Here is a 23,069-nt window from a genome sequence, read left to right as displayed (position 1 = left end):
GGACAAAAATCGTGCACCCATGGATGAGGACAGTGGGTGGGGAGTGAGGGCAGAGGGTGGGGCGGGAACTGGGAGGAGGGGAGTTATGGGGGGGAAAAAAAGAGGAACAAATGTAATAATCTGAACAATAAAGATTTAATTAAAAAAAAAATAATGTTGGCACCAGTTACCAGTGATTGGACCTCAGTTCAGCAACCTCAGTACTTGAGTTCTGGCTAGGAAAGAATTCAGAGCCAACCCTCAAATTAGAGGAGAAAGTTTATTTAGAAAGTTACAAAAGTAGAAGTGAATGGTGGAAGAAGTGTGCCTCTGAGCTGCGTGGGCTTGGAACAAGTTAGAGAGGCTGGAGCTTAGAAGAGAAAGGCAAGGAAAAGCACCTAGGGTGAGAAGGGGGAGGGGGGGCGGCAAGGGGCGGTGAGGAAAGGCATGCTGGGTCCTCCTTCTTGATGGTATTTATCTGGGAGGATCCCAGTAGACTATTCATCAGCTTTCCAGGTGTGTCCTTTCAAGATTGAGGTCTCTGTTGTGTCAGGGGTCTTTACTAGTAGTCAGTGCAGCTGGTCCTAATGTCACCTATGGCCTCATTTGTCTGGTTTTGCTGCTTTCCTGGGCCTAGAGCTGAGACTCACTAAGGCCTAGATGTATTTGATGCTAGTCAGAACCTCATTGTCCTGGGGTTAATGCTTAAGAGCTATTCTCCACCCCTTCCCCCCTTTTGGCCCTTCCCCCTCTAAGAGGGTCTAACCTGCCAGGGGAGGAAACATGCCAGGGAAGGGTCCAAACCACATGATCAGTAACTAACATCTTCCTATGTGTTCTTGTCTCTCCTTGTAGTAGGTAACATCATGAACTTTGTATTTCACTCTTTTGCATTTTATAAATGTTTTATATGTTTGCCTAAAAAATATATTATTTTTTGTTTATAAAAAGAATATACTAAATTTAGTCTTCTGGACTTGCTTTTTTGGTTAAATATCATGTTACTAACATTTATTCTTGTTACATATAGTTGTAATTCATTCATTTTTACCACTGTATAATCTTCTATTCTGCATAATTTCTTTTCTGCCTGTAGACATTTGAGGTGTTTCCAGTATTTATGCTATTATAGATATGTTGCTATGAGCATTTTGTTCATCTGGGTGAACATGTGTCAAAAGTTTCCCTTGAATATGTACCCAGAATAAGAATTGCAGGATCATAGAATATGTAATGTTTAATTTAACTCTACAAGATACTACCTAATTAATTTCCACCATTGTTAAAATAATATTGTTCATTTACGTTACTTTTCTCTTAACCGGGATTGTCAGAGGTTTGTCTATTTTATTAATCCTTTGAAAGAACCAGGCTTGTTAATTATGAGGCTTGTTGTAGTGATTAGGTAAATTACCATGGTTTAAACTAAAGGCTTAAGCGTAGAAATAGAAGAGGATGGGATTAAGAAATGTTAGGGATATGAAGGCCCCATGATCTGACTTGATAATTCAATTGGCTATGGCAGTTGAGAGAGAGTGGGAAAAGTACAGAATGACTTCTGGGTTTCTGGCCTGTATGTGAATCAGGGTATAAGTGCATACTTTTTCTGAGTTTGCAATTGAAAAATGCCCAGGTCAGTTTTGTTTTTCTTTCATTAGTTTCTATGCCATTATTTTTTAATTTTAAAAATATAGCATTATTGCCTCATGAAAGTTGTTGGGATACTGTTGTTTTGTTTTCTGTACTAATGCTTGGGAAACATTTCATATAAACTTTACCTTCCTCAAGAAGAATTTGAAGCTGTTATTCCAATATTATCTTTAGTTCACTCTTAACCAAATAAAATAAGCTAGATTGCTCTAGAAAGAAGACAGGTCAGGTATTACACAGATCTATAAACTCCCAGCACTTCCTTTATTGTTTAAAATACTAGTTTTCAAGGGACTAGGTTAAGTAATTTGAAGCCAAGAGTAATCAGTCTTCTATAACCTTCCTGTAGTTGTACTTTGAGAAATAACAGTACTTATATGCAAACTCAGGAGCTCTCATCACTTAACTGAGGTACAGAATAATAATTTGCATTTTTTTTGTTTGTTTTTGAATTTCAGTGGAGGAATTTAAATTTTGTTAGAATACTGATGTTTCACGAGTCACCAGAGATGAAGATTCTTAAGTATTAGAGACAATTGGCAGAGCAAGTGTTTTAGAAACAGTTTGTTGTATCTCTCCTAGCTTTACAATTTAAAACTTTTTTAAAAATCAGAGAATTTGATAAAATAAATTTGGCTGCAGTGAATAATTATGTTAAAAGAGAATTTATTCCATTTACAAAGATAAAAATTAATGAAGTGTTACATTTTTCTGATACCAATTTCTTTCCAAAACTTTGCTGCTTTTTCACTGGACCTTTTCCTTTTTGTATATAACCATTTGTTTGTCAAGCTGAGGCATTACCTCAAGTGATTACAATTGCTCTCTTGGTTCTGCTCTGAGTGAGACCATTATTATCAAAAGTATCAGATGACATTTCTAATAGATGACTTTTTGAATTCACTGAAACTAAACAGCTGTTTCAAACAAACGCCCTTTCTGTGGGGATTTGTCATCTGTAGATCAATTGATGATTATTCGTGATGAAAATATCTACATTTTGAGTGATTTTGAAATCAGATTTTAATTATATTTTTAATTTTAATGTATAGCCCAACAGCCAATATGCAGAAATAATATGTTTAAAGAAAGTAGTTAATATAACTTTTAGTGTAAAAATACCTTCTAACAGCCAGAAGGCTTGGGGGGAATATTTATACCAATGAATGTACTGAGATATAATATTAACAAGTCTGTTAGAGGCTCCTCATTTACTGGTTTAGGTTTTGTCTAAATTGTTATTGAATCCCAGGGATAATGTGTATGTAGGCTTTTTCATTTCATGTACCTGTAGGAATTACAACCTTATTAAAGTCAGCCAATCAAAATAAATTTTATGAAAGTTACCACATTAGTGAAACAGTTTTCAGGAAGAGTGCATTTTGAATATTCTCTTTGTTGAATGAATTGGTTGGCTTTGTAACAATTATAACAACATTTATGTACTAACCTGGAGTTATACTCATCTGCAATACTACAGCTTCATCATACTGGAAAATATATAACATCTCCCCAAGTTTTTTGTGGGCGGAATTCATATTTCATTTATCTTTCTACCTTCAGTGCCTCCTATATTGCCTGGGACATGGTATAGCCTCTGTGTGAATGTTTGTAGAATGAATAAATGCAAAACATAAAGGGGAAAGCCTAAGCAGAGCTGTCAGATGAGACAATGAATAGATTGGCTTTAAATAGGGAAAAGATCTTATGTTATAAAAGATGACTAATCTCTATTCCTTCTCTCTCTCTCCATTCATTCATTCAACTATTGAGTGCCAGGTTTTGTACTAAACTCTAGATTGTATTAAATACAACAATGAACAAAACATTAAGTCCCTGTTCTCAAGGAGATTAAATTCTAGTGGAGAGAATCAATAATAAACCAATTTTTAGAATGTCAAGCAATAAGGATATGGAGGAAATTAAAACAGGCAAGGGGGATAGAATGTAATCTGGGCGTAGAGCTGTCACTATTTCATACAGGGTGGCCAGAGAAATAATATTTGAGTAGAATCTAGAAGGAAGACCAATTAGGACTCAAGCATGTCAAACTCGCTACGGGCTTCGAGTTCGACATGCTTGATTAGGTCTAAATTTACATTCTAGGTAAAGATAGTGTGGCTTGGATCAGGATTTTAGCAGTTCACATGGTATGATGTGGTAATACTCTGGATATAATTTGAAGGAGGAGCCTACAGGTTTTGGTGATGCATTGATGGTAGAGTGTGAAGAAAGGGAAGACAATCACACTGGATGATAGGCTTTTACTGGGATAGTGAAGACTGCAAAAGGAGCAGTGTTTGGAGGAGTGGAGGTACATGTGCTATTCCTCCCCCCCCCCCCCCCCTTGATATCTGTCCCTGATGCTAGACTAATTTTTCTGTAGTTAGAAGAGGAAAGAGTTGTTTGCTAACTGTCTGGAAATTTGGTATTATGGGGGGAAAAAAACTGAATTGAGATTCCCTAAGGTAGAACTTTAAGACCTGACTCTCACTTTCAGAAACTTTGTCAAATCACTTCATATTTTGAGGTTCTTCAAACTGTTTCCTTAACCATAAAATGAGTTGGTTGGCCCATATTTGTCTCTGACATCCTTTCATTTGTCCCAATTTGTTTCTTGATCCATTTATTTTTTTGGAACTGTTTTGATGGCTTCTCCTTTACCCATTTATTTATTATAGACATTCCTCATATTTCTGACCTTCTCTCTTATTACACCTATTTTTCCTTGTTTCAATCAGTTTTATAAAAATAACTCTCAAATCCACACTTTAAACTTTTTTTTTCTGAGTTCCAGACTCATTTAAATTTGTTTCAATAATTTCAATCCTGAATTCATCATCCTACCCCAAACTTGCTCTTCTTCCTGTGCTCAGCAATTGTTAATTTTGCTAATATGATTATATGCCTATTATTAAAGCTGACCATTAACATTATTGAATTATAATGTTGTTTGCTAAATAGGTTAATTAGAATTAAATTTTGGAATCTAGCCTACCTATCAGATCGTAGTGTGATTGAAATCCTAAAGCCCTTTCTTGGAGCCTGCAAGGTCAAAATTAAATTTTCATAATACTAAAACATTATTTGCCTTTTTTTTTTTTTTAACTGTCTTAACATTTGCATATGCATTGGTATGTAAAACTACTGGCTCCTTATTTCAAATCATAGCAATGACATTTTGTTTACATTTACAGGAAAGAAACAGTTTCACTTACAAAGGTTTTTTGATAAAGGTGTGAAAGATTAATTTTCTTAAATCTCACCCTTGAGTACTTATTTTTCTCAATATTCTGTGTGATAAAACAATTAGCATAAACATTTCTGCTGCATGGTACAACCATACAGTGGAATAGCAAACACCTATTTAAAAGGATAGCTACATTCATTTACATAAATGAATCTTCATGACATAGTTGAGGGGGAAAAGCTGAAATATAATATTTGATAGGAAAACATTTTGAGTGCAGAATCAGGACTTGACCTTCATTAGGGCTTGGGATCTGAGCACCTGTGAGACTCAGGTAATCTCTTCATGTGTTTACAGCTCAGCCAACAGTTAGTAAAACTGGAAAAGATCTATCTGTGTTTTGCAGCCCAGCTGCTGGGATTTTGAGCAGCTGGGTCATTTTCATTTCTCTTTAGCCCCACCCCTGGCTTTTCTCACACCTAGAGAAGTCATTCACCTAATACCCTGACTCCCTCTTGTATGGGCATGACTTTGCGTTTGGTGAAGACTCTGTGCCCCTTGAGGACAGAGTTTTCTCTTAGGTCTGCTGCCCTGGTCCCAGCATTTTGCAACCCTACCTCCTCAAGCTCCTGCCCATTCCTCCCCCCAGCCCCGCAAGCTGCTCCAGTACTTGTCATCCTTTTGAGAAAGTGCAGATTTGCATTGTGAATGGGGCCGCTCAGGATTTTAATGTCTTGCCAAAAGTTGGTTAAAAGTTAGGCATGTAATAGGGAAAAAAACCAAAGTTAGGCTGGTTTTCCCCATCTGTAGCAGGTTTACTCGTTTCATCATGACCCCAGACATGTCTTCATTTCTAGAAAGGGCTTATTCTCTCTAGAATTTAGTTCATTTATTTCTTTGCATCTCTGCTCTCTGACTTTAAAAAACTATGATTTTATAGTCTGTCCGATGTGTTCTTATTGTTAAAATGGGAGAAACAATAGTCATTTATTGTGAGTTTGAACGTACTAATCATAAGCATTAGTCCTAATATTCTCCTCTACTGTCTCTTAAATAATTGGTATAGGCTGATTATTCACATTGAAAATATTTAGACAGTTTTAAAAATAAAATTCTACTGAAATGAGGTATTGGCTGTATTTAGGCTTGGTGGAAAACTGATATAAATGCCTGCTGACAAAATAGTTAAATGTTTTTTATTGTAACTATATATAAAATTACCATTTTTAACACTTTTAAGTGTACAATATAGTGACATTAAATACATTCAAAATATTATATAGTCATCACCACTGTCTGTTTCCAGAACTTTTTCATCATCCCAAACAAAAACTCGGTATCCACTAGACAACTCCTCATTGCCAACTTCCTCTTATTCCCATAACCTCTATTCTATTTTCTTTTCTTTTCTTTCCTCTTTTCTTTTTTTTCTTTTTTTTTCTTACTTTTCTTTCTTTTTTCGCAATCCTTATCTGAGGATATTTTTCCATTATTTTTTTTAGAGAGAATGGACAACAGGGAAAGACAGAGAGAAACATCAGTGTGAGAGAAACACATTGATTGGTTGCCTCCTGCTCAAGCCCTGACCAGGGCCTGGGCCGGGGAGGACCCGGCAACCGAGGTACTATGTGCCCTTGACCAGAATCGAACCTGGGACCCTTTGGTCTGCAGGCTGATGCTCTATCCACTGAGCCAAACCAGCTAGGGCATATTCTAAATTCTGTCTGAATCCATTTGCCTAGTCTAGATATTTCATATAAGTAGAATCATACAATATATTCAATACCTTTTGTGCCTGCATAATCTTTTCAAGGTTCATTCCTGTTGTATCATATGTCAGAACTTCATTCCATTTTATGGCAGAATAGTATCCCATTGTGAGATAGATAGATAGATAGATAGATAGGATAGATAGGTAGATGATAGATAACCACATTTTGTTTATCATTTCATCTGTTGATAAAAAATGTGTTCACCTTTTATCTATTACTAGAGGCCTGGTGCACACAATTGTGCATGGGTGGGGTCCTGCCAGTCCACCCCGATCTGGGCCAGCTGGCTGGGGGAGGAGCTGGGGGAAGTTGGCCGGCTGGCCCCACCCCCATCAGGCCGTTTGGGAGGAAGATTCGCGCAATAGGCCCTTTCTTCCCCTGGCTGCTGTCACCGGTTTTCCTCTGGCACCCGGGACCCAGGCTTTTGGTCCGGCTGCAGCGAGGCTTGGCTTCTCCGCCAAGCCTCTTCCGTCTTCAGTCTTCAGTTTTCAGTTTTCACTCCAACCAGAGCCTTCAGTCTTCGCTCTGCGCCTGCATATGCAAATTAACCACCATCTTTGTTGGGTTAATTTGCATAGTTGCTCTGATTGGCTGCTGGGCGTAGTGGAGTGCACCAATTTGCATGTTTCTCTTTTATTAGTGTAGATGAGTCCCAGTGCACGAAATTCATGCACTGAGGGGGGGGGTTGTCCCTCAGCCCAGCCTGCACTCTCTCCAATCTGGGACCCCTCAGGGGATGTCTGACTGCCCTGTGGGATCGGCCTAAACCGGCAATTGGACATCCCTCTCACAGTCTGGGACTGCTGGCTCCCAACCACTTCTGCCTGCCAGCCTGATCACCCCCAAACCACTCCCCTGCCAGCCTGATGGACGCCTAACTGCTCCCTTGCCAGCCCGGTCACCGCCCAACTGCCCTCTCCTGCTGGCCTGATTACCCACAACTTCCCTCCCCCGCCGGCCACCTTGTGGCTGTGGGCTCCGCCATCTTTTAGGGCATGGCAGTCAATTAGCATATTCCCTCCTTATTGGCTGTGGGCGCTGCTATCTTTGAGGGCATGGCAGTTAATTAACATATGCCCTCCTTATTGGCTGTGTGCGCCACCATCTTTGCAGCCTGCTGCTCAGTTGTTTGGTTGTCCCTCACTAACCCCCCTGCCAGCCTGGTCGCCCCACACAGCCTGCTGCTCAGTCATTTGGTCATCCCTCACTAGCCCCCCTGCCGGTCTGGTTGTCCCACGCTGCCTGTTTGGTTGTCTGTTCGATTGTGATGGTTGCTTAGGCTTTTACATATATATATAGATAGATAGATAGATAGATAGATAGATTATTAATGCTGCTATTAACTGGTGTACAAGTATCTATTTTAGTCTCTGTTTTCTTTGGGGAGGGGATATATTCCTAGGTGTTTAAGTTTTTGAGGAACAGTTTTTCACAGTGGCTGCATATTTTAAATTTCCACCAGCAATGCACTAGTGTTCAATTTGTTCACATTCTCACCAACACTGTTCTTTTCTGTTTTTGTTGTTGTTTTATGAAAGCCATGCTAGTAGGTGTGAAGTGGTATCTCACTATAGTTTTGATTTGCATTTCTCTAATGAGTTCTTATGTTTAGCATCTTTTCATGCACTATTGGCCATTTGTATACCTTCTCTGGCACAGTGTTTATACAAGTCCATTGCCCATTTTTCAAATTGTTTTTGTTGTTGAGTTCTTTATATATTTTGGATATTAAACCCGTATATGTATGATTTGCAAATATTTTCTCTCATTCTGTGGATCATCCTTTCACTCTCTTGATACTGTCCCTAGATATGCAAAAGGTTTTTATTTTAATGAAGTCCTAATTTATCTATTTTTTGGTTTCCTGTGTTTTTGATGCCATATTTAAGGAATTATTGCCAAATCCAATATCATGAGTAGTATTCTTCCATGTTCTCTTCTAAGAGTTACATAGATTTAGACTTTGGTTCATTTTTAATATGGCATAGGTAAGGGTCCAACTTTATTCTTTTTCAAATGAATATATCCAGTTTTTCCAGCACAATTTGTTGAAAAGATTATCTTTCCCTATTTAATAGTCTTGGTATCCTTGTTTCTTTATTGATATTTTCATTTTTTAAATATGTTTTTCTTATTCCTTTAGTTCTTTGTCCTTGGTTTCCTCTAGTCTTTTTAGAATACTTAGGACACTTGATTTAACATGTTTGACTACTAATTTCATTTCTAAGCTTCTTCAGAAATGATTTCTGTCATGCTTTTTTTTTTTTTTTTTCTTGTGAATGGCCATGCTTGTTTGTGTGCTTTGTCAATTTTTTGAGACTTGAACATTGTGTGCGAACTCTGGAAACCAGATTCTCCCACTACACTGATGTTTCATGGCTGCCATCCATTTGTGACTTTACAAAACTATTTTTGCAAATGTGTATTCCTGGTTGTGTGTGGTCACCAGTATTTTTATTCAGTTATTTTTGCAGTCAACTAGTGACCTGACAAAGATGTTTTAAAATATCTGGTTCAAACAACAACAAAAAACTGTTATCCTCTCTATATCCTAATATATAAAGAGCCAGGATCTAAACGTCCGGACAGATGACCGAACACCAGGCTAGGGTCCCGGCCACCCTTGGCGGGAGTCAGTCCTGGGTCCAGGCTGCCCATGGCAGCGGGAGGGAGCTGTGGGAACGGAGCCATGCTGCGATTGGACTGGCCTCTTGGTACCTCCTGCCTGGCCCACAGGCCCAGGGAACCAGAGCCATGCTGTGATGGGATTGGACTCTACCCGAGCGGTCCCGGGTTGTGAGAGCGTGCAGGCTGGGCTGAGAGACCACCCCGAGTGCATGAATTTTTGTGCACTGGGCCTCTAGTCTTCCAATAATTGCTGGTGCAGGAATCCCTGGAGTCTGAAAGGGCCTAAAGGAAGGCAAGTGTCTCCATTTATTACAGTCTCACAAGGGATCTACCAGACTGATTAAAATGTGCAGCACTCACCCCAAATTTTTTGATGTGAAGGTTCTTCACTGTCTGCCCTGGCACCAAGCAGCTGCTTTAAGAATGTGGATTACTATCTCTATTGTTGGGACAGGACTGAGGAATGGGCAATGTTAGCTGGTTTGCATATATGGTTTTCCTATTTAGATCAGCAGCCTTTAGCAAGCACTCTCATGGTTGTTATAAGTGTCCAGTCAGGTGGCAGAGTCCATGATAGTTGGTTCTGGTTGCTTTTGGTGCAGTGACTAACCCTAATTTTGCATCTTACGTGTCACAGTAGTCTTACATTATCTTTCTAATGGATAGAGGAAAATCCTTTCTGGTTTGTGTGTTTGACTATCACTATTATTAAAGGAAAAAAATCAGCCTCAGATTTCAACCAAAGGATTAAGATATTTAAGTGTTTGGTGGGAAAACCTATTAATCATGATTGAAATTTTAATTCAGTCATCAGTGTTTTGTATGTCTTTGTATTTTATGCAAATAAAAAATTTGTGTCTCTAGTGAAAAAACTTAATTTTTAAATGTCATTTCTAATTAAGTATGGTTAGTTTAAGTGTCCTAGAGAGCATTAGAAGTGTATCATGACTTAATTTTTGTGGGAAAAAATAATAGAAAACTTGCTTACATGTCAGTTAATGAGTTCACCTCATTTAGAACAGGTTTACTTTAAAGCCATAGTCACTGCAGAAAATGTTAGAAATAAATAATTAAAGCCATATTTGTGAAGTAATATTACTCTTACTTGATATTTTGAAAAGATTGACAACAGCAGGGTGGAAAAGTACTAGTCTGCCACTTCAGTATTGGATTTTAATCCAGACTTTAAAATGCTCAATTTGTTGTACATGTAAAATTGTTTCTTTACCTAAAGAGAAGTAATTTAGACTTTTTTAAAACAGACACTGTTTAGTTTTTTTTCCAACTTATGCAATTATTAACAAGAAATTGTTTTATGACTTTCAAAAACATAAGCAGATAATTGCTACTCTAAGTCCTTTAATATTAGAGAAGTATTTATACAGGTAAAATACTCATAGCAGACTAGTTTGGGAGTGTTTAGAGCTTTGCAGCTGTTGTCTTTTTTTTTTTTTTTTTAAGGTGTGTATATGTATGTGTGTGCTTCCTATTCCTAGGACAAAACTCAGTTGTCATTCCAGAATGGTTATCTATATATTTATATTCTGTAAGTAAATAAGTAAATAGAATAGTTACATTTTCAGGGATTAAAAATAAAAACCATGAAAGTGTTTCTTAATTGTACAGTACAGTTCCAGATCAAGTTTAGTCCCAGACGAGTTTATTTTAAACACTTGTGGTTGGGAAGTGATTTTGAACATTTTCAGAGATATATATATCCTATATAATAAAAGGGTAATATACAAATCGACCGAACGGCAGAACGACCAGAACGCCTGTGGCCCCTTGCCCTGGCCAGCCCCACCCTGGAGCAGGCACCCCCACCTTGATTGGGGGTGGGACCAGCTGGCAAACTGCCTGTGGCCCCTTGCCCTGGTCAGCCCCACCCACGGCCCCTCGTCTCAGCTGGCCTGCCCCCGATAGCCCCCATCAGGGTGGGCTGGCTGAACCCCACCAGTGCACAAATTTGTGCACCTGGCCTCTAGTATATATATTGGAAGGAAATTAATTAGAAGAAATAGTTTAATATTGCTATTCACCTTTTATAATAAAAGTGTCAACCAAATTCACGATCAACAATGACAGATCAAAATACACGTGTACAATTGGCGCTAGCAAGAGCTTTATATGTATCATGCATGTGCGAGTCTACTTAGCCTTTTATAGATATAGAATAAACTTGCTTAATTAGACCTCCTTTTGGATTTAGCTAACTATTTCCAGCCCAGTGAAGCACCCCAACTTCTCTTTCAGGTAATTGTCAGCAACACAGCTGTAAATATCAACATGAAGCAAATTATTATTGTAGATGACGCAGGGAGAACAAAGGGTAAAATATTTAACTGCAGCAGTGTTTGACTATTTTCTGTGCAGTGAGAAAACCTGAAGTCATTTTCAAGGTCCACCATTTATTATTTTCAGTCGGGTCAAGTTTCTAAACTTTCTAAGTCTCCATTTTCTGGCTAATGAAAAGAAAATAGGATTCCACCAAGTCTCCTGTCTACCTACTCCAGGACTTCTGTGAGGATCAAATCAAATGAGATGAGGCAGGGGAAAACACTTCACAGACATTTGGTTACAATGTAAAATGTTTGCACCTGGCTATAAAGCAAGCCATGTTCCTGGGCTGAAGAAACTCCAAGGAGGCTAGTCGCTAGGGAGAGGAAGCCAGGTATTGCTACATGACAACACTACCTGGTGCCCACAGCGACCGTTTCTGGGCTGGGCTGTCGGCTGCATTTTGCGCCATGGCAGCATTGGCTGAAATTTGGTGGGCTGTCGCTCCAGGGTAGTGGCAGGGCCTGTCTCCCACTTGGGGGAAGCTGAGTGTTGCTTTGTCGGTACCAGGTCCATGCTGCCATTTCTCTCTAAATGTCCAGTGCATGTTTAGGTAGCTCCTGCATTGAGTGTCTGCCCCCTGGTGGTCAGTGCATGTCATAGTGACTGGATGGGCAAAGGAACACTTAGCACATTAGCCTTTTATATATATACTAGAAGCCCAATACATGAAAATTTGTGCACTTGTGGGGGGGATCCCTCAGCTCGGCCTGCACCCTCTTGCAGTCTAGGAGCCCTTGAGGGATCTCTACCCCTGGGGGGAGCGGGCCTAAACTGGCAGTCAGACATCCCTCTGGCAGCCCGGGAGCCCTTGGGGGGTGTCCGACTAGCGGGGAGCAGACCTAAGCCATTAGTTGGACATCCTTAGTGCTGCTGCGGATGGGAGAGGCTCCTGCCACCACCGCTCTGTTGGCCAGCCATGAGCCGGCTTCTGGCTGAGCAGTGCTCTTCCTGTGGAAGTGCACTGTCTACCAGGGGGCAGCTCCTGCATTGAGCGTCTGCCCCCTTTGTGGTCAGTGTGTGTCATAGCGACCGGTTGTGTCTGGTTGTTCTGCTGTTAGGGTCAATTTGAATATTACCCTTTTATTATATAGGATAGAAGATATCTACACTAATAAAAGAGAAACATGGTAATTGGCATACGACCGCTACCCTTTTCATTGGCTAATCAGCGAGATATGCAAATTAACTGTCAGCCAGGATGGCGGCCGGCAGCCAGGCAGCTTGAAACTAACATGAGGAACTAACTAACGTTCCCCGCCTGCTGCTGCAGGCCTCTGAGCCTGCAGTTTCAAACATTGTAACAAATACCACCGGACCTCAGCCAGCAGATTCGCAACATTGTATGCAAAGGCCAGAAACCTACTTTCAGGAGCGGAGGCCTAAGAGCTGGAGCCAAGCCTCAAGCTAAAGCTGGCCCAGAATAAAAAAAAAGAAGGAAAAAAGGAGCGTTTGGGGGTTCAGTCACCCCCAGCCTGAAAACAGCCCTCAGCCCCTCACTCAGACTGGCCAGGCACCCCAGTGGGGACCCCCCACCCTGATCCAGGACACCCTTCAGGGCAAACGAGCTGGCACCCACCCATGCACCAGGCCTCTATTCTATAGAGTAAAAGGGTAATATGCCTCCCAGCACTGGGATCAGCATGACAGGGGGCACACCAACCCCCCCCCCCCAGGCCCTGCTCTGTGTGTGATGGGGTAGAGCCATAACCTCCCCATCGGCCCTGCCCTGAGTGTGAGAGTGGCGGCGCCCCAACCCCCTGATCAGCCCTGCTCTGTGGGTGATAGAGGGTGGTGCCCCAACTCCCCCACCCCCCCACGGGCCCTGCTCTGTGTGTGATGGGGTAGAGCCATAACCTCCCCATCAGCCCTGCCCTGAATGTGACAGTGGCGGCGCCCCAACCCCCTGATCGGCCCTGCTCTGTGGGTGATAGAGGGCGGTGCCCCAACTCCCCCCCCCCCACGGGCCCTGCTCTGTGTGTGATGGGGTAGAGCCATAACCTCCCCATCAGCCCTGCCCTGAGTGTGACAGTGGCGACACCCCAATCCCCTGATTGGCCCTGCTCTGTGGGTGATAGAGGGCGGCGCCCCAACCCACTGATCCGCCCTGCTCTGTGTGTGACAGGGGACGGTGCCCCAACTCCCCTATCGGACCTACTCTGTGAGTGACAGGGGGGAGCTCCTCAACCCCCTGATGGGCCCTGCTCTGTGCGTGACAGGAGGGAGCTCCCCAACCCCCTGATGGGCCCTGCTCTGTGCGTGACAGAGTACGGAACCCCAACCCCCCTGATGGGCCCTGCTCTGTGTGTGACAGGGGGCAGTGCCCCAACCCCCCAATCGGCCCTGCTCTGAGCCTGACCAGGGGCTGCACCTAGGGATTGGGCCTGCCCTCTGCCACCCGGGAGCAGGCCGAAGCCAGCAGGTCGTTATCTCCCAAGGGGTCCCAGACTGCTAGAGGGCACAGGCCGGGCTGAGGGACCTCCCCCCCTTCCCTCCGAGCACACAAATTTTTGTGCACTGGGCCTCTAGTCTATATATATAAAAGCCTAATATGCAAACTGTCCCCATGGGAGTTCGATGGACCTGGAGTTTGATCGCTCGCTATGATGTGCGCTGACCACAAGAGGATGGCATGGAACGAAGGAAGGCCCAGGCCAGAGCCAGGGAATGGAGGCCCCAGCAGGCAGTCAGCAGCCGCTAGGGATGCTACCTGTGCAAAAATTTTGTGCACTGAGCCTCTAGTGTGTGTGTGTGTGTGTGTATATATAGATAGATGGGGGGGGGAGTTTTATTCTATCATTTGTTGCCCTTTTACCTTTTAAAATTTGATCTAACTTTGACAAAAAAGCTAGAGATCTTTTTAACAACTAGAAAAGAATAAAGGTTATTTTGCTTTATACATACATATATACATATATAGTTAACGTTCTATACCAGCATTCAATAGAAATATAATACAAACTATATTTAATGTAAAAATATTTTGCAGGTTTGTAAAAAATGGAATTAATTTTAGTAACACATTTTACTAACCAAATATTTTTTATCATGTTAAATGTATAACAATGAGTTATTTTCACATTCTTTTTAAATACTGTCTTTAAAATCCAGTGTGCATTTTGCGTTTATAGTACAGTGCAGTTTGGAATAGTATGTTACTTTGTTACGTGAATTCTTATTAATCCTCACCTGAGGATATTTTTTCCATTGATTTTTAGATGAGTGAAAGGGAGGGGGAGAGACAGAGACATCAATGGGAGAGAGACATCGATTGGTTGCCTCTGACACATGCCCCAACCCTGACCAGGCCAGGATTGAACCTGCAACTGAAGTTCATGCCCTTGACCAGAATCAAACCCAAGACCCTTCAGTCTGTGGGCCAGTGCTCCAACCACTGAGCCAAACCGGCTAGGGCTGTGAATTAATTCTTTTCTTGAATGAGAGCGTGTCCGGGTTTCCTAAGACCCACACCCGTGCTTGATGGACACAGAAATCAGAGAAAAGCTGTTGAACTCACGATTATCGTATATTATAGCAAAAAAGTACAGATTAAAATCAGCAAAGGGAACAGGGCATGTAGGGTGGAGTCCAAGAAAAAGCATGTGAGTTTTCAGTTATCCTCACCTAGTGGATTTAGTTGCATGTACAGTGCTTCATTCCTCCAGCCGCCTGTGTGATAACCTTATATATGCAGTGATGTCAACCAGGAAAGCTTATCTGGTTCTTGGTGTTCAGGGTTTTTATTGGGGGTTAGTTTCGTAGGCATGGACATACCCACATTATTGTCTTTAGTTGTTCATTTGCAGCTTCTTTCTTCTCTCTTCTATCCAAAGGTCAAAGTGATATAGTGTGGCCCAAACCTGAGGCATACAAAAACAGCCATTTACCATATTTTACATTATTGACGTAAATTATCTGGTATGGCCCAAGATCTCAGGTATACAAAGAGACTTATCAGGCAGGATATTCCAGGGGCTCAGAGATGATCTCCCAGAAACCTGTCAGAGGTTAATCCTTTCTTTGGAATGTGCAGAGTTTGAGCCCCCAAGCTTGAAGAGTTACCCCTTCCCTGCACAAATTCTGATGCCTTACAAAGGAAGGTGTCTCTAGTATAAATTCTTATAGGAACAAAAGGGTAGATGAAATTGGCAGTAGCTCAATTCACTTTTAATACCAAGTATGTTTTAAACAAATGGTAAGGATTATAAAGGCTAACTATGTTCTGCAGGTACAGGTTTCTTAGTTGGAAACAACTCTTAAAATGTACTGCCTCCTATAAATTTATCTTGCTTGTTGAAATACACATATTATCTCATCTAAACCTCCATTTCTGCCTGTGATGGAGCAACTTGTGTTAGACTGAGGCTTCTGCTGAGAATAGTTGAAAAGGTAGTGAAAAAATTAGTTTGAAGTCATTGGAGAGCCTCTGAGTCAATCAAGAGTTGAAGAGACAAGATTCAGGAGAGAAGGGAGATAGATAGACATACTCTGTGCTACGTTCCATCTTGTCATGACCCGAGAGGTGCAGACAAATGACTTGAAAGAAGTGGTCAATAAATTGATTCCAGATAGCATTAGAAAAGGCATAGATAAAGCTTGTCAATCTATCTGCTCCATAATGTCTTAGTTAGAAAAGTCAAAATGCAGAAGCCAAAGCTTGAATTGGGAAAATTCATGGAGCTTCATAGTGAAGGCAGCAGTTCTGAAAAGTTATTAAGGATGAGACAAGTGCTAAAGTTGAATGAATTGATGGGTATGAGCCCCCAGTCCAATACTCTGCTTAAAATTCAGACATTTACTGGTGACAAATAAAAAATCCTATTTGTGGGGGAAAAGAAAAGAAGAAGAAAGCTGTCAATTATATTTTGACATCCCATTAACCTCTAGAGTGCCGGGGAGCGCGATTGCGCTCCTCCTGTCTTTCCCCCAAAGTGCCGGGAGCGCTATTGCGCTCCTCCTGCAGTGTCACTATTAGATGCTAGTAGTTCACTCTTTATTGACCGACGGCACCTAAGTGCAGATTACTTATGATTCCGAATGTTTGTAGTTCTGAAATTGACCACTGGCATTTATCTGCCTAATTTTCATAATTTTTTCCCTAAATTGCTGTAAAATCAGCAAAAATGCCTTGGCAATTTTAGCATAGTTCCTAGGATATTGGTTGGTACTCAAAGGGTTAATTGTGAGATACATCCTGATTTCAGAGATGTGAAAATGTGGAGGAAAAGGGTAAATGGTAATTCTAGTTTTAAATCTCAGTTCTATCATTAATTTTTTTACTTCAGTCAGGGAACTTCTTTGAGCCTATTTGTTTATTTGTAAAAATGAAATAGTGTAGTCTACTCCTTAGAGTTAGGAAGACTACATGAGTTTAGAAATACGAAAGTGTGGGAGAGGCATTTGATACCATTTGGTATTGTTATGATAATAGGAAGAGACTCCTGATAACCAATCAAAGAAAAAACAAAACAAAACAAAAAACCAAAACCACACACCAAAAAAACAAACAAAAACCCCTCCACAAAACAAATCCCCAATATCTTGGCTAAATGAAAATTCCTGTTTTACAGAAGTATCAAACATCATTCATTATTCTCTCCCCTAGCCCTTCACCTCCTCCTATCTAAAGATACCATTGACTGGTTATATAATGATCATTATTTATAACTAGTGACCCAGTACATGAAATTTGTGCACGTTAAAAGGGAAATAATTACAGGAAATATTTTAATATTGCTATTTTCCCTTTCTCTATAATAGAAGTATCAGAGATGAAAGAAAAATTAGTAAAATGTATATGAAAATCTTCCTCCTGTCAGAGTCTGGGGCATGCCATGGGAACCAGAATCAAGTCCCCGCCTATCCACATGCTCCTCAAAATCACGCGAGACCCAGACCAAGCCAGCCCCATTGCCACTGGGCTAGATCCAGACCTGGCCAACCCCACCCCCATCAAGCCCCACCGGGTGGGGGGCACAGCCTCAGGTTGCCTGGCTCAGCACTGGGGTGAGGGGCCTGGCCTGAAGTCCCCCTCAAGCCCTGCCAGGCGGGGGGTGCAGCCTCAGGTCCCCCGGCCCGGGGTGGGGTGCGTGGCCTGAGGTCCCCTGTCAAGCCCCACCAGGTGGGGGGCGCAGCCTCAGGACCCTCCCTCAACCCAGTGCTATGCAGTCTCAGGTCCCTGCTGATTGCTCATTAAGGCTCATTACAGGAACTCAGCCTGCACTGTGGGCACAGCCATCTTGTGTTTTGGAATCCCTGCCTCCATTGTGGGCGCAGCCATCTTGACCGTTAAGGCGTGATGGTCAATTTGCATATTCTCTCTTTACTAGTTAAGATGATAGAACCTACGCATCAGAATAGTGTTGATATTTTCTCTCTCTTGGTTTTTAAAAAACATGTTTTAGGAAAATTTTCTACACTAAAAATAATTGTGATACTAGAATCTCAACCTCTAGTTTGTAGAATTCTTGCTCTTCTGATGATTCTATATAAATATAATATTAATTTGAGTGAGGGGATTTTTTAAGGAAGTGGTTGGATTTTATGATATTTGGCAGAAGTGGAAATGTCTCATTATTTTCTGTTTTGAAAATTGTTAATAAATGAACATTTTTCTTGAGCTGTAAAGTATTCATGGCTTTAATTTTGTGTTCATTCTGTTCTGTTCTTTTAGGATATTTCAAGTCACATTCAATCGATAGGATGAAAAAATTTAAGAGAAGGCTATCCCTCACACTTCGAGGAAGCCAGACTATTGACGAATCATTGTCTGAATTGGCTGAACAAATGACTATTGAAGAAAATAGCAGCAAGGATAATGGTAAATATTTTAGGGGGGGGGGGGTGTGGATGCTTTTGCTTTATAAATAGAATGCAATTTACTTTCCTGATAGCTTCCTTTTGTTTATTTTTTCCCTGTGGGTCCCTAATTCTTAGGAAACGAGACTGCACAACTTGCTTGCTTGCTTATTGGAATGTTCCAGTTTTACTCCAAGTACTACTGTACCTGGTCTCTAACTGTGATGAATTCTGTCCCATTTATCTTTCCATTTTTATTCTTCCATAAGAATACCTTGTATAATAATATCCTAGTTAAGTAACTATTTTTAAATTAAAGTTTAAGTATTTTTGTTATTCTTGTAACCTGTTAAAACAGCTTAAAAGTGCATAGTAAGAATGTGAAATTTCTGTTTGAGGCTTCATTATAGTTTATAACTATGTATGTATGCATGTTGACTATTAGAAGACAAAGTTCAGCCCTAGCTGGTTTGGCTCAGTGGATAGAGCATCAGCCTATAGACTGAAAGGTCCCGGGTTTGATTCTGTTCAAGGGCACATGCCTAGGTTGGGGCTCGATCCCCAGTATTGGGCATGTAGGAGGCAGCTGATCAATGATTCTCTCTCATCATTGATGTTTTTGTCTCTCTCTCCCTCTCCCTTCCTCTCTGAAATGAACAACAACAAAAAAAGGAAGACAAAGTTCATTACATAAGTGAATCTTACTGTTTTATTTTATATTTACCATAGAATCTGCCCTAGTATTGAGGGCACTTATAGTAGATAGGCATATAATGTTTCACACATTTGACAGTTCTTTTTATAATGTAAAGTAGTACCCAGATGTAGATATAAAAAGAGCTTGTTAAATTGAGTGGATTAAAATGCAAATTCCTGCTAAAATTTATAGAATAAGACTACATACTCAAAACTGAACTATTCCTAAGGAAGTCATTATACAATCAGAAAGGAGCTTTCAGTAATTTCTGCCGCTGTTGTGGTATGAAGATTATTTGGTAAGCCTTCTATGTCTGTGCCTGAAATTATTCCATGAGAGATTTCTGGTAGTGGGTGAAAGCATGGATATCCTTACCCCCTCCAGCTGAATGCAAATGTACTTCTTGTGGGAGACAACAAGAAAATGGAAAAGGCTCTGTCTGGACTTTAAGTTAAAACTCATGGGTTAGAATTTGGGGTGTACTAACACACTTATTAGTTGTGTGACTCTGGGTAAGTAATTTATTCTACCCAATATTCAGTGTATCTCTTTTCCTCCAAAGGGTCATTATTTACTCAAGGTTATGTGGCTCTTTGTAATATGGGAAAGGAGTTACACATGAATATTTTAGAAAATTTAAAATAATTTTTAATTTACTTAAATTTAAGAGGGAAACATTTTGCATTTGGGTCAAATCTCAAAGATGGTTTTATAATGTCTTAACTTTTACTCTTTCCAGGAACAAAATTTTTCATTCTCTCAGACTCTCTTTGAATTCTTATTAATTAAGCCCAATGTGTTCATTCTTATGATTGAAGAATCTTGCCAGCTATTTTCCAGTGATGTGCAGGAGTAAAATAAGCACAGTATATATCTTGATGGATGCTTTTTGGGACACATTTATATTATGTGCAATATAGCTAATTAACATTTTATATTAATTGCAAATTTTGTGGGATATTTAGGTCAAAATGTTTAAAACATTCTTAAATTATAACAGTGAAACGTTGGAAATATTTTTTTCAGTAGTACATACTGTTTATTAACACTTTGCTTTATTATAATAACTTTAACGAAGGAAAATAGTAATTCTCTTGAGTTTCCCTCTTAGCCCAAGTTACTTGAAATAATACTTGAAGATGTCATAATACTGATTCCTCTTGAGTTGCAGAGCTTGCTGGTAACATAGGCTATCTCTGAGTTATAGTCTGCTGTTTCTTATTACCTATGTGTAACAGCACATAGATTTAATCAAGAGCTTTGACAAAGATTCTCTAACTTTTTGGTCATCTATCAGTTCCTGATAGTTGGTTCCATCATATTTTTACCTTACGGAGTTTATCTTAGAGCATAAAAAGTTCCTAAAATAGATGACAAACACAGTCCACTTCTGAACATGGTTTAATGAATCCTCTTTAAATGATCTTCTCACATACGATGTAACCAGTTTATGAAGCAAGTGAGCTTTGTTTAATATCCATGTAGTGGCAATGCCAGCTTTGGGAGGAGGATGAATTAGTTTATAATTTCCCTACGTAAACTGACTTTGAACCTGTATTTGATCTCCTATATCTTGTTCAGTCACATTCATGAGCACAATCCTGTTAACTTTTGCATTATGTATAGGTAGGTGGTTCTCATGCATACTCTAGAACAAATTGAATGGAGGATATGGGGATAATAGTATAAAAATCTTGGAAAAATTATGGTGCATTTGGTTATTCATATATGCACATATACTGTCACTCATACATATTCTACCTCCAACCAAATAGAATTTGATATATTATTTCTGTCATTTTGGTCATTTAGTCATTTTAGACTTTAACTCAGAAATGTTTAATATAATTATAGTTCACACTAGAGCAGCCATGGGCAAACTACGGCCCGCGGGCCGGATCCAGCCCGTTTGAAATGAATACAACTAAAAAAAAAAAAAAAGACCGTACCCTTTTATGTAATGATGTTTACTTTGAATTTATATTAGTTCACACAAACACTCCATCCATGCTTTTGTTCCGGCCCTCCGGTCCAGTTTAAGAACCCATTGTGGCCCTCGAGTCAAAAAGTTTTCCCACCCCTGCACTAGAGCGCCTGTCTAGATAAGCTAGTGGTTTGCACATTAATAGGTAGATTGAATCCAGGGAAGAAAAATCTTGAATTTTTATTTAGTATGTTAAAAATAAGTTGACCGTTTGCAAACTTGGTTGATTTAAGCATACTGGCTTTAACTCAATACAATTTTTCCTAAATATGAAATGAAAATTTGCACAAATTTAAACATTTTTTAAATTAAAGTATAACAAACATTTTTTTAAGTACCTGCAAGGAGAAAGAATTCTGAGCACATCAGAATTAATTTTTTGGTAACTGACAAGGTATTGAATGTTAAAATTTTTAAAAGCTGTCAGATTAATTTTTCATAAATAAATTAATATTATGAGCCTTTCTTCTTATTCCCAGGTTTCTTTCTTTCTCCTGTTGATCTGATACATGGTAGCAGTCACAGTTAGTGTTTGACAAAAGTGATGATAGAGGGTTGTAAGTAGGGCTGATTCCTACCAACAGCACAAAGTCCATGATAGAATGAGATTAACAGCACCGAACTCTTGTATTTATGTACGGTCTGGAATAGGATGAGGTTAATAAAAGTGTTTAGAAGAACTGGATTGGGAACAGGAAATGGAGTGGGCTATGAAATTGAATGTTCCAGATCATAATAGTTCACATCATCGGAAGATCCAAATAAGTAAGATGCCAAATAAATTTCTCAGTGGAATCATACTGATTGCTATGTTACAATGTAGAAATCATTGGAAATCCTTAGTTGGAACTAATATATTTACTGTGGTTTTTCATATAGATTTCCATTACTTTTTAAAAAATATAATGGTAAAATATACATAACATATAATTTACTATTTTAATCATTTTGAAGTATACAGTTTTAATGGCATTCACATTATTGTGCAACCATCAACACTTGTCCATCTCCAGAACCTTTTCATCATCCCAAACTGAAACTCTGTACCCATTAAACAACTCCTCATTATCTCCTCCCCTTAACCCCTGGTAACCACTCTTCTACTTTCTTCCTGTCTATGAATTTGCCTATTCAAGGTACATCATATAAGTGGAATCATACAGTGTTTTGTTCTTTTGTGTCTGACTTATTTTACTTCATACAATGTTGTAAAGGTTTCCATTACTTTTAAAAATATATTATTGAACTGTTTCAGTTAAGTGCTGTCATAATCTGGAAATATTAGAATATTTTATGATTTCTCTCATGACTCCCATTCTCGTCTTTGTACACTGTCTTTAGGTGACCTCATCCAGTCCTGTGCTTTCAGCATGTGTGTATGCTGACTGTCAGCTCCTAAATCTGTATCTCTTAATCTGGATCACTAGATTCATATTCAGATGCCTGCTTAGCTTATGCATAGAGATGTCTAATAGGAGTGTCAGATGTAATATAACCAAACCAGAATTCTTCATTTTCTTCTCCCAAAATCTGCTTCTATTCCAACTTCCCTCACTTTAGCCTGGAAGTAACTTAAAGCTAAAAATTCAGCAATTATCCTTGATTCTTTTCTCTCCTTTACCTTTCTGTACTCCCCTCCTCTGCTAGTGTAGCTTGCCAATTAATTGCTATATAAATAACTTTGAAAAGCTCACAATTAATGATAGCCATTTATATACTTGTTATGAGTCCAATTATTGTTCTTTCACATACCATATTTCATATTTTTAATAGTTGCTCTGCTGGAGATTTAAAAAGTATTCTTTGGATAGATGTTATTAATATTGATCCTCACTAAAAGCTGGGTGGAAGAGTGTATGTGAAAGTAATTTTGCAGCTATGTCTGCTGGCCTTTTGGCTCTGCCTATCTATTTATATAAAAGCCTAAGCGACCGTTGGATCATTCAACCAGTAGCTATGAAGCACACTGACCACCAGGGGGCAGATGCTCAATGCACAGGCATGAAAACATGGAACAGACTGATGAATCTCAGA

General features: G+C 39.8%; 1 protein-coding gene across 1 annotated transcript in view; it reads left to right on the top strand.

The window, feature by feature from the left end:
* CDK17 (cyclin dependent kinase 17) overlaps positions 1-23,069 on the top strand; it is a 91,798-nt gene that overhangs the window by 27,139 nt on the left and 41,590 nt on the right. Inside the window, exon 2 of the mRNA XM_081084457.1 lies at positions 18,230-18,376. Coding sequence (XP_080940583.1) covers positions 18,259-18,376 — 118 coding nt within the window. The 5' untranslated portion in view covers positions 18,230-18,258. The remainder of the gene's footprint in view (positions 1-18,229; positions 18,377-23,069) is intronic.

The sequence above is a fragment of the Myotis nattereri genome, assembly GCF_964212035.1.
Source record: "Myotis nattereri genome assembly, chromosome: 2".
Classification (NCBI taxonomy): Eukaryota; Metazoa; Chordata; class Mammalia; order Chiroptera; family Vespertilionidae; genus Myotis; species Myotis nattereri.
The sequence above is the reverse complement of the archived record's forward strand: the minus strand, read 5'-3'. Positions and strand labels throughout refer to the sequence as shown.